We start from the raw sequence: 16,355 nt of genomic DNA, 5'->3' as shown, positions 1-16,355 counted from the left end.
TGAGGAAAGTAGAAAATCTTCCATGGATCCTCCTAAGGGGGAGACCATTGCTTTAGCCATAAAAGGTAATACTAATTCAGGAAGAAAGGGAGATGGTCAGAAGAGGGTTGATGATAAAGATAAACTGTGGTGCATTCATTGTCAGAAATCCCGACACACACGGGAGACACGTTGGGAATTGCATGGAAAGTCGAAGTGGGCACAAGACCTAAGCAAGAGATCAGCACAAGAGCAGAATAAGAAACTAACTCTGAAGTTCACCTCGGCTAACTGGGCCTCTCATGAACCACAGAGTGGAAGTAATACTGCGAATCCCTAGGATTGCCCCCCTAGTTCTGATCTCAAGGAAAATATTATCAATGCCTTTTGTGACCAGTTGGACCAATATGATAGTGCTCTCGCACAAGCAGATTTTGGACCCACTCCTTCCACCTCTTTTACTTCTTCCTCAGGTAACTTAGCTTATGCATTGCATGTGTCTACAGATACCTCCTAATCTCTATGGATTATTGATTCGGGTGCTTCCAATCACATGACTGGTAAGTCAACCTTTTTCCAATCATACACCCTTCTTTCTAGCAGAGATAAAGTGAGGTTAGCTAATGGATCATTCTCCTCCTTTGTTGGTTGAGGATCCATATCTATATCTTAATCATTTGGCCTACCTCTGTCAAATGTTTTACATGTTCCAAAGTTGCCTATTAATTCGTTATCTATTAGTAGCATTACACAATCTTTGAACCAATGTTTTAAAACGCAGAGGCGTGACGCGAGACGTTCCACTACCTAGAGGCATGAGGCATAGTTTAGAACGGAAGAGGCGTAAGCCTCCCGAACACAAGGAGGCGTAAGCCTCCTTAAGAGGAGGGGGGTTAGGAGGACGAAGGAGAGGAGGATGAAGAGGAAGGAGGGATCTCATTTTTCTTTATTTTTAATAAAAAACTTTTATATTGAGAAGAATAACTCTTGGACCTGCATCTGAAAGTCCAACCCAACCAAACTCAATTTGTTTTAAGTTAGGCCCACCTCCCTGCCCCCTCACATGATTACTTAAAATCACATCTGTCAGTTCACACCTAACTGGTTCAAGTACATCAGTTCAAACCAATCCACTAACAAGAGTTGCTAAAGGCCCACAACTTTTTAGTCCAAACTTTGGCAAAGTAGGTGGACCTAAGACCTCTAGCACATGTAACATCTGCTCGTGTGCTATCTATCAAAACAGCATTTGCTCACACATTCACCCAATATAATTTAATGACTCATGCAATCTTCAAACATGGTTCAGCCCAAGCCCCTCTTTTGCAATCCTGGACCCAGCCCACATGATTTATCAAACCTGTAAATTGAACACCCCATTCCTACAGCACCACGTTTAATAAGACACTGTAAACCTTCATACCTTGCTCCTAGAACTCTAGTGGTCGTTGAATACAAATCACCCAGGACTAGACCCACAAGAACCCCTCCACATAAGTTAGCTATCACTCTCATAGTAGACTTTGACCAGAGATGGAACGATAGCCCTAAAATCCTTATACTACACCTTCCCTGTTATTAAGACTTTAAGTTTGACAAAGGGCACCCATCTTGATATCAATATTTGCCCTTCTTCAGTTTCCACCAAAACTGCATTGATCTCTAGTGAATCACCAAGTAGATCCAACAACGCTTTGCCTTTACCAAAAGGGATTAGCATGAGTTACTTCCAATTTTAGGTTCCTCCATATAGCTTCACCCACTTTGCTCCAGTTCTGCACATCTTCCTTGGCCAATATCACCAGACATTGCTCCCATTCACCTTTACTCTGGATTATAGACAGCTTTGAAGTTTCTGCATAACCACTCAACCAGCCATCTGAAACTGATCAAGTTCTTTTTCTGCCCCCTCATTCTCTTTTATCTCTACTCTGGAATTTTCCCCTGCAAAACTCCTCTTCTAATCTCTATCTCGTATTAATTAAGTATTCTAAGTCCTCCAGCTGCAATGACCAGGTATTTTTGAAGCAACCTTAACACTTAAAACCATCCTTGTGCTTTCTTTTCTTCTGGGGCAAAAAACCCATTTGACCCTATCCAAAAAACTCAATGAAAGTTAGGTGCCACTCTTTCCCATTTCTTCTTTCAGTGCACACCTCCTTCCCCTTGCTTCCAGCATTTCCTTCCAGTCCAGGTTTCTTTTGGAAAAAAATTGCACCATCTATAAAACCATTAAACCACTTGATTGCTTCCCCTATCAGCAGAACTGTTGCCATCCTCAACTCCCTTATCTTCAAAAGTTGGAAGTCCTCTTACCATCATTTCCCCGATTACAAATGTCTTGGTTTCAATTTTCAGCATTCTTCTCCATCCGATTGCACTCTTAAAACCTTCTTGCTCCATCCAATTGCTTGGTGTTTGTGTACTTGGCACCATCTATAAGTGGTATTCACCTATCACGATAAATTCCAGATGCACCCCTCCATTTTGCCCATCCAACTCTAGTTCTATGGGCAACATCCTCCTCAATCTCTCATTCTCCCCCTAGTTATGATCTATCAAACCAAGGTACCAGAAAAGGTCACACTGAATTATCTCTCGGTCTCCAATCCCAAGTGTACCCTGATTTTCACTTCTAGTATTATTAAACTTAAATATCATATATTCTGTTTTAGTATTACTTATTTTAAAGCCTCTTGTTTCTAAAGTATTTGTCCATAAGCTTAATTTTGCATTTAATCCTTCATTAGTTTAATCAAATAAAACAATGTCATAAGTAAACAAGATCCATCATGGAACCTCCTCCTGAATACATTTAGTCAATTCATCTATGATCAGTGCAAATAAATTATGGCTCAGTGCCGAACCTTTGTCAAAACCCATCGTAACTATAAAATCCGATGTTCCCCTACAGGTGTTCTGACATGGTTGTTGCATCCTCATGCATATCTTTAATTAGGTCTATATACCTGTTTTGAACCTCTTTCTTTCTAGGACCTACCAAATTATCTCTCTAGGAACCCTATCATATGCTTTCTCTAGATACAAGCTTCCTCTATAGATAACTTTTAAAATAAGAAATTGAAAAATTAGAGGGTTATTGCTAAATCAACAAAACTGCAATCCAAGGTTGGAATAGAGCAGACTTGGGCTCTAGGATTTGACACATGAACAATTTATCAGATCAGCAGTCTGGAATCTGGACTGGCGAAAAGTGTTCCTTCACATAGTATGGTATGTCCTGTAGGTAAGCTCTCAAACTGACCTCCATAGGCAACCACTTATATATGAGGTACAGAACTTCCTGATTCTGATCCCTATTGCCAGGCAGAGGAACCTATGGGTTATTCAGTATATACCAAGGAAAGCACTGCAGTAGGTTGTTCAATAGTCCTGAACCAACAAAAAATGTATTATCTGCAAATATTCCTAGTTTATTAAATGGATACCAGTTTTAGGGAACAATAAGGAGTAGAAAATTTTCTTAGACATCGAAGAGTTTTTCACATGTGCCAGTAGTCCACCCACTCAAAATATACTGCATCAGAAAAATTAGTACCTTATTTCCAACTCTGTAAGTAGTCTTCCCATGGAAATGAGGATCCGGTAGCATGCTTGTATCCCCTGGCATTGATTTTCTATCTGCTTCCATGTGAACCTGATATATGAAATTCAAGGTTAATTAGCATAATTTAGTGCAGTCAACATACAATATCAATCCAAAAGAGAATAGTTACTAAAGTAAGGCTGAAAATGGACCGGATTGAATCAGATGCACCTAGACCCAAGTTTTATTCATTAATATTTGTATAAAGGCTTCTTGTTGGGAGACTGTTAACCAAATCATCAACACCCATGAAAGGCTCCAAAGGAAATGGAAACACTGGGCTCTCTCTCCTCATGTGTGTGTTCTTTGCTTGAAGAGTGGGGAAAATACTAACCATCTTCTGTTACATTGTCCCTATGGTTCTAGTTTGTGGCAGCTTTTCCTCTCACCGTTTGGAAAAACTTGGGTGGCACCAGGTGCAGTAATAGATCTATTCAAATCTTATGTCTTTGAAGGCTCTACACAAAGACAAAAGATTGCTTGACAATGTATTCGCAAGGTGGTGCTATGGAGCTTATAGTGTGAAAGAAATGCAAGGATTTTTGAAGAAAAGTGCAAACCTGTGGAGGAAGCGTCTGAACTTACAAAAGTAAGGGTAGCTCATTGGGCTGTGATTTGTGGGGCTTTTCAAGGTGTTTCTATCAATGACCTGCTTAGGGAGTGGCAGGTGATGACAGAATTTCAGCAGAGATGACAACAAAGGATGGTTGATTGGTCCCCTACTGATTTAGAAGTGCTCCAATTCAACTTTGACGGTTGCAACCTTGGAAACCTGGGGCCCTCAGGGGTGGGGGAGTTGTTAGAGACCATGGGGGCAGTATCATTCTAAGCTTTTCAGGTCCAGTGGGACAAGGGAATTCTTCAAGAGCTGAACTTTTGGCCTTGGTTCAGGGTTTGAAGTTGTTGGTTAGGCAGGATTTAAGGAATGTGGAAGTTGAGGGTGATGTCAAGTGTTTTCTGCTGGATGACCAAGCAAAACCAAACTCCTTGGAATTTCAGACCTTTAGTCAGAATGGCTCAAGCTCTAGGTGCTGATTTGAATGACTCTTTCAAATGGGTGCCTAGGAGTGCCAACATGTTAGCTGATTCTCTAGCTAAGGCTGGGGTTGGAAAATATTGTTTGCCCAGGACCAGCTGCTATATTGTAATGTTGTCATTTGCTTTTTTGTCTTTTGTTTTTGTTCTGTTGTCATTTGTGAGTGGCCTCTCTTGGGAGACCCAGTGTTGTACACCTTTTTGTCTGTATACTCCATGTGCAGCTTGGAGTTGGAACAAATATTTTTACCCTGTCACTTGTCAAAAAATTTATTTGGATAAAAATTCATCCTTATTCATCAGATTCAGAATTAAAACAATTCTACTAAGATATACAATATAAATGAATTGAAAATAACTTCTATGACAGGTTAGCTTATGACTATTTAGTAAGCATACAACATTAAAACAATTCTACTAAGATATACAATATAAATTTAATGTAGATAGCAGATACATGGGCATACATTTCCAAATATTATCAGATCAGATCAGATAGTGGTGCATTCAATTCAATCCAATTACAAACATATTGAATTTGGATTACCCTTAACCTGATCAGCTTCAAATATGAATTTGGACAAATGGATACCATATGCAGCCCTACATCAATGTTTGGCCTAAAGAAACAACAGTAAAAGAAAACTAATCACTTAAAATGGAAAAGAACAATACACGCTCCCTAATTGTAGCTAACAGCCCATCATTCCATTGTTCACCATCCAAACATATTTCTGCAAAACAAGCTAATCTTTAATTAGGAATGTAATAATAAAGTTGAATGATGCAAATAGGAAAGAGCTGCATAAAAATTAGAAAGTATAAATGAACAAAATAGATAAAGCATTTGAGAAAATTAACCTTCCCACAATCATGAATGTCTATTAAAAAGTAAAAAAGGCACCATATGCACCAAAAGCATTCCAAGATCAACAATATAAAATTCAAAGGAATTCATTTGACAAAACAATGAAACTTGCTTGTCTATCTTGTTAATCATGGTTTAGATGTCCAAAAAAGTTCCTAATATTTCAACGGCATGTTTCCATTTCCATGGGTAGTAACATGAAACTTTACTAGAACCAGCATATTCCCAGTGAACACTACCAGCACCATGAGTACACGAGATTGTATTATGACATGAATCGGTGACAATATTGTAGATATGTGGAGTAGCAATGTTATCGTCTTCCTAAGGTTTACAAAATAGTATTTGAACCCATTCTTCCATGTTGTTTTGAATCTCAAGGTTCACAAGACAATTTCACAATGTTTTATTTTGTCTATAACCTTAATTTCATAGCTTTATTTAATGATTTGAAACAAAATAATCTATACTATATATAAAAGTGTGGATGTAGAGTGGAAGTTTTTTTCGACTAAAATTACCCTGTATTTCTTTGTTTGAGAAAGGGTACAAAAGTCATTTTATTACAGCTTTAATGTCAGCTCTAATGGCTACTAAAATGCTCATATTTGTCTATTTAGTCCAACTCTAATTGTAAAGTTGAAAATATAACTTCAAATATTACTTTCCACCTCATTTAATCCCCTCTCATTAAGTCTTATACTCATGGTATTAACTCCCATTTTTTTTTACTAAAACCTATATAAAGTTATTTTTACTAATAAATGCTACTAATTAGATCTATGTCAATATTTTAAACAATATAAACCTATATATTTTATAACTAACTCAAAAACAAAACCATTTTTTATCCGACTCCTGGCTAAGCAATTTAATCATCCGAATCAAATTGATCAACCTATGAAGCCATAGTTAGGTAACAAAAATTTTAAAAATAGAAATAAATATAGAAAATTACAAAAATGTAGAAAACATTAGGCACATTTATGATATTTTTGTTAATCAAGTTAAAAAAAAATAGGTGTAATAAACAAGAATTATTTTTATTGATGATGAAAATTAAATACATAATTTAGAACTGACCAAAATGAAATTAATTTACTGTTTGGAAAAGGTCAACAGTTCAACTTTGGGGTCAAATGTATTAACGTTTAATGTGATAAATAAATAATGAAAATTAGTAAAATATAAAATGAAAAAAATACATAAATTTTGCAAAAAAAAACAATCAGGCACATACAATTATCATACTATACAAAATATAAGTGTAACATATCAAATTTATTTTTACACAGAAGAAATACAAAACTTATAGGAAAAAAAAAAAAAAAAACTGAACATATCTATAATTCTATATTTATACTACTATTAAAAAATATTAATAAGATTGTAGAACTTTCTTTTGACTAAAATACTCATTTTTAAATTTAGTCCCTATATAAATGAACAAAAAATGATACACCAAAAAGATAAAACATTCAAAAAGAAGAATCTAGCCAAGCAAGTAGGCCTGTCAATGATACTTGAAACTTCACAACTTGATCCGATTATCAGATATTTGGATGAGGTGTTTATGTAATCAAATTTGGATTTTGCAACCTGCATCCGATTAATAATAAAAAATATAAAAAGAAAAAATAAAAATACATATTTATAGAAATTCTTAGATACATTACTACCATCATTATCATTATCTAGAAGTGCCACGTGAAAAAAGCGTGCATGCTTACTAGTTTAAAAAATGTGCCTTGCTTCTCTTATCATGTAATAAAAAATCATCCTATAATAACATATTTTACAATGTTTCCACCATGTCTATAATGTTTACAATATTGACGACATTTCCAACATTATATTTGGATGACCAATATTTCCACCAACACTGACATTTTAAACCTTCTATAGCTGTTGAGTTGTAGTGAAACTGTCATCAAAGCATCCTCATCCCTTCAATATTATATTGACTAATTGATGACCAATATTATATTGACTAATTTTTTGTTGCATTCTGGCACTGAATTTTATGAATGATAATGCTCTCAACTGAAACATTACATTTCATTCCCTTTGTTTATCACATGAATAATTTTTTCTATGCAGCTACAACAACAGGAAAGGGGCGGTAGTGTCATATCCCAGACATAGAATTCCTCATAAATTTTTATGTCAGAATGGGAATATGGTTAAAGTCAACCTAACTTTATGAAGGATATGCCCTCCATTGAAACATTATGTTCTATCTCCTTTATTAATAACATGAATGTTTTTTCTATGTAACCATGATGAGAAAGGGTGCTAGTGTTACATTCTAGACATAGAATTCTACATAAATTTTCATGTCAACGTAGGAATAATCTCCAAGTCTTAAACTCCCATGTTCAGAATCATATATTCATATATGGCCAGCTAACTAGTCATAGATATTGAGAAATGAGTCATTAATAGATCTGTGTAGTCACAATAGATACACAACAAAAATATGTTCAAACAATATGCCCAAAAACCATATGAGAGAAACCTGGACAAAAGGGGGAAAGAGAAGGTAGCATCAACCAGGGTATCAAATAAATAAACTGTTCATGGCCCTATCCAGTCAGTCACTACCTCTAGAAAAGGTTTATCCCAAAATTGGTGTTACAAACGTTTTAGGATAGCACCTCAAACAATAACCAGACTTTATTTTACTTAAACTAACCTCTTAACATTTTTAGATACTCAAAAAACTTAAAGAACTTATCATCAGAAAATTAGAGGCAAGAAATCAAAAACTTTCAAAAAAAAAGTAACCACCATATCTCTAGCAACCGAGTGACATTGATAGAACCAACTTTACCAACACGACTAAATGCAGCATAAAAACAAAGTCCAGCCCAATCACTTAGAAGCACCAAGCAATCTAACTGTAACAAACAGTTTGTTCAAAGAAATGAGTAAAAGAAAAGTTAGTTACCTTCAGTTTGAGCAGCACGAGCAGCTTCAAATTCTTTCTGTAGACGCTCAAAAATCATCCTGTCAGAATCCCTAGAGAAATAATTTAAAGTCAGTTGCAAATCACAGCAGAAATAAATCTGAAAAATAGAATAAAGAAAAATGAAAAATGAAAGAAAGAGAAGTTCTGATAGAGATTTAGAAGAAGGAAGAGAGAATGGAAGAAAAGGGAAGAGTAAGCGAGCTGATCGAATCTCTGTGTCCATCAATTGGATTAAATATGTGCTGACTGAATTATAAAAGATGGAAAGTTACATGAGTGCCCTTAGTTGGGTGGCTGACTCAAAATAACATAAAAAATAACAAGTATTGAGGCCCATAAAGAAAGCCCACTACAGCAGAAAGCGACTAATAAATAAATAAAACCAAGGCCGATTCGGTCCTATCTCTCTAGTGTCTACCCTCCCCCTCAAGCTAAGCATAGGTGTCAAGCATGACTAGCTTGCTTACATAATGCTGTAGCTTAACCTTAGGAAATCCCTTGGTCAAAATATCTGGTAGCTATTCTTCTAAAGCAATGAAAGGACAACACACTTCCCCTGAGGCCACTCTCTCTCGTATGAAGTGTCTGTCTACTACAATGTGCTTAGTTCTATCATGCTAAACGGGGTTAATAGCAATACTAATGCCTAATGGCAGCCTAATTATCACAATACAACACCAGGGGTTTATCATAATCAATACCCATATCATTTAGGAGATATCTGAGCCAATAACAACTCTGAAACCCCATGGACCATAGCCCTATACTCTACTCCAACCAAAGACCTAGCTACCACTGACTATTCTTACTCCTCCAGGAAACAATATTTCCAACTACCATAGCACAACCACCTAATGTTGATCTCTTATCATTTATATTACTTGCCCAGTCAGCACCTATATAGGTCTCTAACTTCATATGACCATGCTTGGCAAAGAGTATGCCCTTCTCGGGAGTTCCCTTAAAATAACATAGCACCCTTTCTGCAAAGGCCATGTGTGTATCTCTTTTTTTATCAATAACAGAAACTTTTATTAAGAAAAAGAGATGGTAGAAAAATACAACAGGAGGGAGGGGTAAAATCTATTAACCCTCCCTAAAAGTAGACATCAAATTACAACATTGCCCAAAAGAAACTAGCTCTTCCCACACCTTGTTTGGCCAAAGAGTCTGCCAAAGAACTAGCACTCCTCTTGGACCACTGAAACTGAATTTGCATGTTTTGAATGAGCTGGTTAATCTTCTTTTTTTCATTCAAGAACTTCCACAAACTGAAATTTTCCTTCTGTATCCAGTTAATAGCCAACCTAGAGTCGCCCTCCACCAGCAGTTTTCTAATATTCAGCTGTTGAGCTCTTTTTATCCCTTCCAAAACTGCTAAAATTTCAGCTCTCAGAGAATCTCCCCAACCTATAGGGCCTGAGAACATGGCAATAATTCGACCTTCTTCATCCCTGAACACTCCACCTAAACCTAAAGGGCCTGAGTTTCCTTCACTGCTAACATCAAAATTCAATTTAGTGAACCCCAAAGTTGGACGAGTCCAAGCTGGAACAGGGGAAGTAATCAAGCGAGCAGACCAAACTACTTCTTTCCATTTTCTAATGATGACCCAATGAACCACCCTAACATAGATTAAATCAATAATGGCTTCCTTATTTTTTTCTTTTTCATGGAAAGTTCGTTGGTTTCATTCCTCTCACACTGTCCAGCATACAGCTGCTCTCACACATCTCCACAAAACTTTACCTCTCTTTTTTAAACCCCTCACTGAAGTAGAGTTAAACAAGCTGTGCACACTTGGGGGGGGGGGGGGGGCACCTGCAACCAAAAAGAGAGAAAACCAACACTAGATTTCTGATACAAAAGGACAGGAAACTAATAAGTGATAACAGCTCTCACTATTCTTCTTGCATAAGATGTACCGGTGTGGGGATAAACACCAATTAGGCCTTTTCTTTTGAAGCATGTCACAAGAGTTACACTTTCCTAGGATAGCTTCCCAACAGAAAGCACCTACTCTGGGAGAAATTGGTCTACCCCAAAGTTCCAATACTGGGAAGGGAAAATCAAGGGACAAGTGGGAATGGGTTAATTCTTTGAAAAAAGAAGAGCAAGAAAAGATACCCGAGGGATTAGGAGCCCAGATCCTACTGTTCAATCTAGAGGGGTCAATAACTACCTCATCCAGAATCTTAAGCAAATTAGAAATGGAGTCCAATACCGAGTCTCTAAGAGCCCTTCTAAAGCCCAGATTCCAATCAGGAGCAGAATTAGAAAAAGGTAGGAAGGTGATATAGGCTCATTTTTAAACCTTGAGAGAGAAAACAAAGAAGGGAACTGCTCTTTCAATAGTGTCACCCACCCAAATATGTTCCCAAAACTTCACAAATTACCAAAGCAAAGGTCGTACCTGATAAAAGGGATGAAGGCAGGCAGGATAGCATGAATAGACTTCCAGGGAAAAGCTCTTGTGGCCCTAGATGAAACACCCGTATCCCAGCCATCTGTCTCTTGCCCATGAATACTTAGGAATACTTGAGCCCACAGATTATCCCTTTCCTTTGTCAATCTCCATAAACATTTTTTTATGAATAGTCTCCATAACCATTTCCCCAATAGAACTTCATTCTTCTTCTGCAAATTACCCAAACAAAGGCCACCATCACTTTTAGCTTTGGTAACCAAACCCCACCTAACTCTATGATCCCTTTTCTCCCCCCTGCTTCCCATAGGAAATCTCTCATAAGTTTCTCCAGCACCCTACACACCCCCTTAGGAATTTTAAACACAGGCAAAAAGTAAACAGGGAGGTTTGCCAAGATTGATTTAATCAAAGTTATCCTACCACCCAAAGAGAGGTAATTTTTCTTCCATGAGGCTAACCTTTTTGTGAATCTCTCAATCACCGGATTCCAAAAGCTTCTTTTGCGAGGATTATCCCCTAGAGGAAGCCCCAAATATTTCAATGGCCACTGAGCAATCTCGCATCCCAATATTTGAGCCCTTTCTTCCACCTCTCTAGCACTCATATTAATGCCATCACACAACTCTTATCAAAGTTGACTTTGAGGTTGGTCACTTGTTCAAACACATTAATCACACGTTTTAAGTTACTAACCCACCTAATCTCATCCCCTCCACAAAATAGAATTGTGTCATCCGCAAACTGTAAATGAGTGACCAGAACCCCATCCCTCCCAACTCTCCAACCACTTACCAAACCCCTAGAATCTGCCCTCTCAATAATCCTCCCTAAAACTTCGGCAATCAGGGTAAAGAGGAAGGGGGAGAGGGGGTCCCCTTGCCTAATGCCTCTAGTAGCTAGAAAATGATCTACCGTCCTACCATTCACCAGAATGGAATAGTGGCATGTTATGATGCACCCTTCTATCCACTTACACCACCTCTGCCCAAAACCAAAAGACCCTAGAATTTCCAACAGCAGAGAACAATCAACCAAGTCATAAGCCTTTTCTAGATCCAATTTGCACACCAACCCTTTCTTCCCACTTCTTTTTGGACCTTCCACACTTTGGTTTGCTATCAAGATTTGATCCACAATTTGTCTATTCTTCACAAAGGCACCTTGATTAGGGGAAATGATTGTTGGAAGCACCTCTCTAATTATTCAACAAAGAACCTTAGCAATGATCTTATAAAGGCTATTGACCAAACTGATGGGTCTGAACGCTTTAGGGTGGAAAGCTCCCTCCCTTTTGGGGATTAAGGCAATAAAAGTAAAGTTTAGACCTGGATTTATCACCCCTCTTTCAAAGAATTCTGAGAACACACTTTGAATGTCAACCTTAATTATCTCCTAGAAGTCTTGATAAAAAGCCATCGTGAAACCATCAGGTCCTAGGTCCTGCACCTTCTCCTTACCTTTACCATCGCATCTATTAAATTTTGGGTTTCGCTTTTTAGGAGAAACCAGAAGATTTTTCCCTTTACTCTGTACCCAAATCATCAAGGAACACTACCTCTGATACTTTCAGTTTCCTTTTGTCACTAACTTGATCAAAGAGGAAGAAGATGAACCAAAATCATCGTCCATCAATGAGCTGTCCTTAGGATTCACCGCTCACGTGCCCTTTAAGTATGTCATGTGTCGCTGCCCTTTGAGGCCCAACAGCTGGGCCCAAAGTATGTTTCAAGGTACCCAGCCCATGTCAAAAGCCCAGGCCCATTTTTCTTATTACCCATCACGTGATTACTTGAAGTGCCACATGATGTTTTATTAATCTTTGACCCTAATAGCTCAGTTATGTTCAAGTTTGATACAGCAGCTGGCTAACCCACCCCTTCTTTTGAAATTTGAATTTGGGATTGATTCACACGTCGAGGTCCATTGGTCAGAGCCTCAGCATAAGACAAGCCGTGTGTCTCATCCCTTTCTTTCCTTGCCTAATAAACTTCTTCCTTTTTTAGTTCATCTTTTCCTCTCCCCAGATTTTGCTTTGCCATTTCAGTGTAATTTCCTTTCTCCTTTCCTGCATCCAATTGACTTCTTCCGTGTAATCATTCTTCTTGTACCTTCTCATCTTCTTCCCTTCTTCCCTCCCTCCATAGCTCAACTTCAATGGCTGTAACTAGCCAGACTGAATAAAAGGCTCCATCAACCAGTACCTTTACTGAACGTGGGATATCTTCCAAGTTTACATTACTCAAACATACTGCAGCTGAATGGAGGTCTTTAACCAAAAAGCCCTCTAACCTTGCTTTGCACAAAGTTTCTATTGAGACAAAAACATCTGAAATCCATAGGTGAAACAATAGCCCCAAGATTCAAACAATTACTTTGTCCCTTGAGTGCAAATCCTTAGATTGAGGAGTCCATTTTGAAACAGTCACAGAGGCTGACTCCAATTGACAATATGTAGCCTGGAGTTCCATTTTCTCTTCTACTAACTCTAGAAGGGCCTTACACTTTTCAAAGGGGGTTAAAATAATGGTACTGTTTAACTTCAGCTTCTTTAGTAACTCTTCAGCAATTCTCTTCCAGTCCTTTTGGTGGGGCTGTTAAGGTAACAATAAATTTCTGCTCCCAGTCATTCTTGTGCATGTTGCAAATCATTCTACAGTCCTTTGCTGCTTAAACCATGAGCTGCATTTCTGTTACCTCTTCTGGCAGTTTCTTCTGCTCCCTCACTGTAGAGTCTCCATAAACACCCTGTGTTTCATCTACTAGCTCCCTTCTACTTTCTTCTCTAGCTTCCTCCCATGTAATGAAGTCCTTCAAAATCACTGAAACTTCTTCCCAGCCATTCCGCTTCTTACCTTCAGGGAAGCAGACCATCTACTTTTTTCCTTCCCCAAAGAATTCCATAAGCACCATGTACCTTCCTTTAGGATTCTCCCTTCTTTCTGCTATATACCTCTTGCCATTAATCTCAATTGAACCTGTGATGATTTCAGTTTCAGATCTTAACTTGATGTAGAAGAGAAGTAAAAGAGAGAGCGAGAGAGAGAGGGAGGGAGAGAAGAAGAGGAGAAATCGAAGAAGAAGAAAACCTGTTCGAACCCAAGAGAAGAGAATAGTTCAAATTCTCTCTTAGGTTGGCCAGGATATATAGATTACTAAAATGAATAGAAAAAGTCTTTTATGCCCCTATTTAAGTTGGGACATATCAGCCCTCACTAAAAGACAACACCATATTAAAAAAACTCAAATGACTATTCTACCCTTCTTTAGTCGACACTAAAACTCCCCCTCAAGCTAGAGAGTATATATCATATAGTTCCAGCTTGTTACATGTGCAATCCACTCTTTTCCTGTAGGAGATTTCTCAGCCACACTAGTTCACTAGTTGTATGTGCCATGGCTCTGTATTCAGCTTCTGCACTTCTTGCCACCACGATCTGCTTCTTGCTCTTCCATGCACCAAGTTACCCCTAAGGGAAGTACAATAACCTGTAGTAGACCTTATGTCAGATATAGATCCGGCCCAATCAGCATCTATATATCCCTCTATTTCAATATGTCCACCACTCTTATATAGCAAGCCACGACTAGGAGCTCCCTTCAAATACCTTACAATCCTTAGGGCCGTGTCCCAATGTAGAACCCGAGGATTCAACATAAATTGACTCACCACACTCACTGCAAATGAGATATCTGGTCGAGTGATAGTTAAATAGTTTAGCTTGCCCACCAACCTTCTGTACCTTCCTGGATCTTCAAACTCCTCACCTGTATCACTACTCAACTTGACATTCAATTCCATGGGTGTTTCCGTTGGTTTGGTACCCAATAAGCTTGTCTCCTCCAATAGATTAAGAACATATTTCCTCTTGCACAAATTAATACTATACTTGGACCTTGCCACTTCTATCCCTAAGAAGTATTTCAATTTGCCAAGGTCTTTTGTTTGAAAATGATCATGCAGAAATGTTTTCAACCTGTCAATCCTAGGCCTGTCACTACCAGTAATAACAATATCATCAACATAAACCACTAACAAAATATTCCCCGCCTCAAAGTCATAGCTGAATACTGAATGGTCAACCTAACACAGTTTCATGCCAAACTTCTTTACAACTTCACGGAATCTGCCAAACCAAGCACGAGGGAATTGTTTAAGTCCATAAATAGCTTTCTTGAGCCTACACCCCTTACCATCCTCCCCCTGAGCAATAAACCCAGGTGGTTGCTCCATATACACCTCTTCAAGAAGATCACCATGAAAAAAAGTGTTCTTAATATTAAGCTGAAACAAGGGCCAATCATGTATAGCAGCTAGGGAGATCAAAACACGAACAGAACCAATCTTGGCAACAAGAGAGAAGGTCTCTGTGTAGTCAATACCATATAACTGTGAATAACCCTTGGCAACCAACCGAGCTTTCAATCTCTCAACACTACCATCAGGCAAATGCTTGACCATATATACACACTTACATTCTATAGTATGCTTACCCGGGGAAAGAGTGGTGAGGTCCCACGTATGATTATGAGCTAGAGCATAGAGTTCTTCTTCCATCGCTTGACGCCAACCCGAAGAGATAAGGGCTTCCTAGACATCCTTAGGAACAGAAACAGAAGGTAACAACAAAACAAATTGTCGATGGGAAGGAGATAGGTGAGAAACAAAAACATAAATAGAGATAGGATGAAGGGTACAACTACATTTACCTTTCTGCAGGGCAATGGGAAGGTCAAGGTCAGAAACGGGGGGTGATGGTGCTGCGGAAGTCACGTCTGGATCTGTCGACGGTGAAGAAGCTGGAGGGGCTGATGCATGTCGATGCGTATACACTTGATGGATAGGTGGCCATGTAGAAGGAAGTGGCACCGGAGGTGAAGACTTAGGCGCAACTAGAACAAGAGAAATGGGGTCCGCAACAGGAACTGGAAGTGAAAGGAAAGAAGAAGGGGAAGAGACATTTAAGCTAAAAAAGAACAGAACCGACTCAAAGAAACTAACATCGGGACACACAAAACAACGTTGGGAACTGGGATTATAACACTTGTACCCTTTTTGGGTCCTAGAATAGCCAAGAAAGACACACTTTGTAGATCGTGCATCTAATTTATTTAGTCCGGGACCAAGATTATGAACAAAGCAAACACACCCAAAAACCCGAGTAAGAGGAAAAGGAGACAACGTAGGAAGCAGAACAATGAAGGGAGACTAACCATCAAGGATGGACATAGGCATTCTATTAATAAGAAAGCAAGATGTAAGCACAGCATTACTCCAGAAACGTTTGGGTACATTCATATGGTGTAATAGGGATCAAGCGGTTTCTAAGGGATGGCGATTTTTCCGTTCATCTACCCCATTTTGTTGGGGGGTGCAAGAGCAAGAGGTTTGATGAATAATGCCATGTTGTTCTAAATATTGCTGAAAGGGTGTATAAAAATATTCTCGACCATTATCTAAACATAGGAT

General features: G+C 38.4%; 1 protein-coding gene across 5 annotated transcripts in view; it reads right to left on the bottom strand.

Annotated features, from left to right (window-relative positions):
- LOC148843841 (centromere protein O) overlaps positions 1-16,355 on the bottom strand; it is a 72,996-nt gene that overhangs the window by 43,484 nt on the left and 13,157 nt on the right. For 3 of the 5 annotated variants that reach the window (XM_088958605.1, XM_088958604.1, XM_088958607.1), the window contains 3 exons: positions 8,440-8,510; positions 5,297-5,355; positions 3,539-3,637 (listed from right to left, as the gene is read on the bottom strand). In XM_088958605.1, coding sequence (XP_088814731.1) covers positions 3,539-3,637; positions 5,297-5,355; positions 8,440-8,510 — 229 coding nt within the window. Of the gene's footprint in view, positions 1-3,538; positions 3,638-5,296; positions 5,368-8,439; positions 8,511-16,355 lie in introns of all 5 variants that reach the window. The other 2 variants (XM_088958603.1, XM_088958606.1) reach the window with 1 other exon arrangement.

The sequence above is a fragment of the Nelumbo lutea genome, chromosome 8, assembly GCF_056320005.1.
Source record: "Nelumbo lutea isolate HS-2025 chromosome 8, American lotus-T2T, whole genome shotgun sequence".
NCBI lineage: Eukaryota > Viridiplantae > Streptophyta > Magnoliopsida > Proteales > Nelumbonaceae > Nelumbo > Nelumbo lutea.
This window is presented reverse-complemented; position numbering and strand designations above follow the sequence as displayed.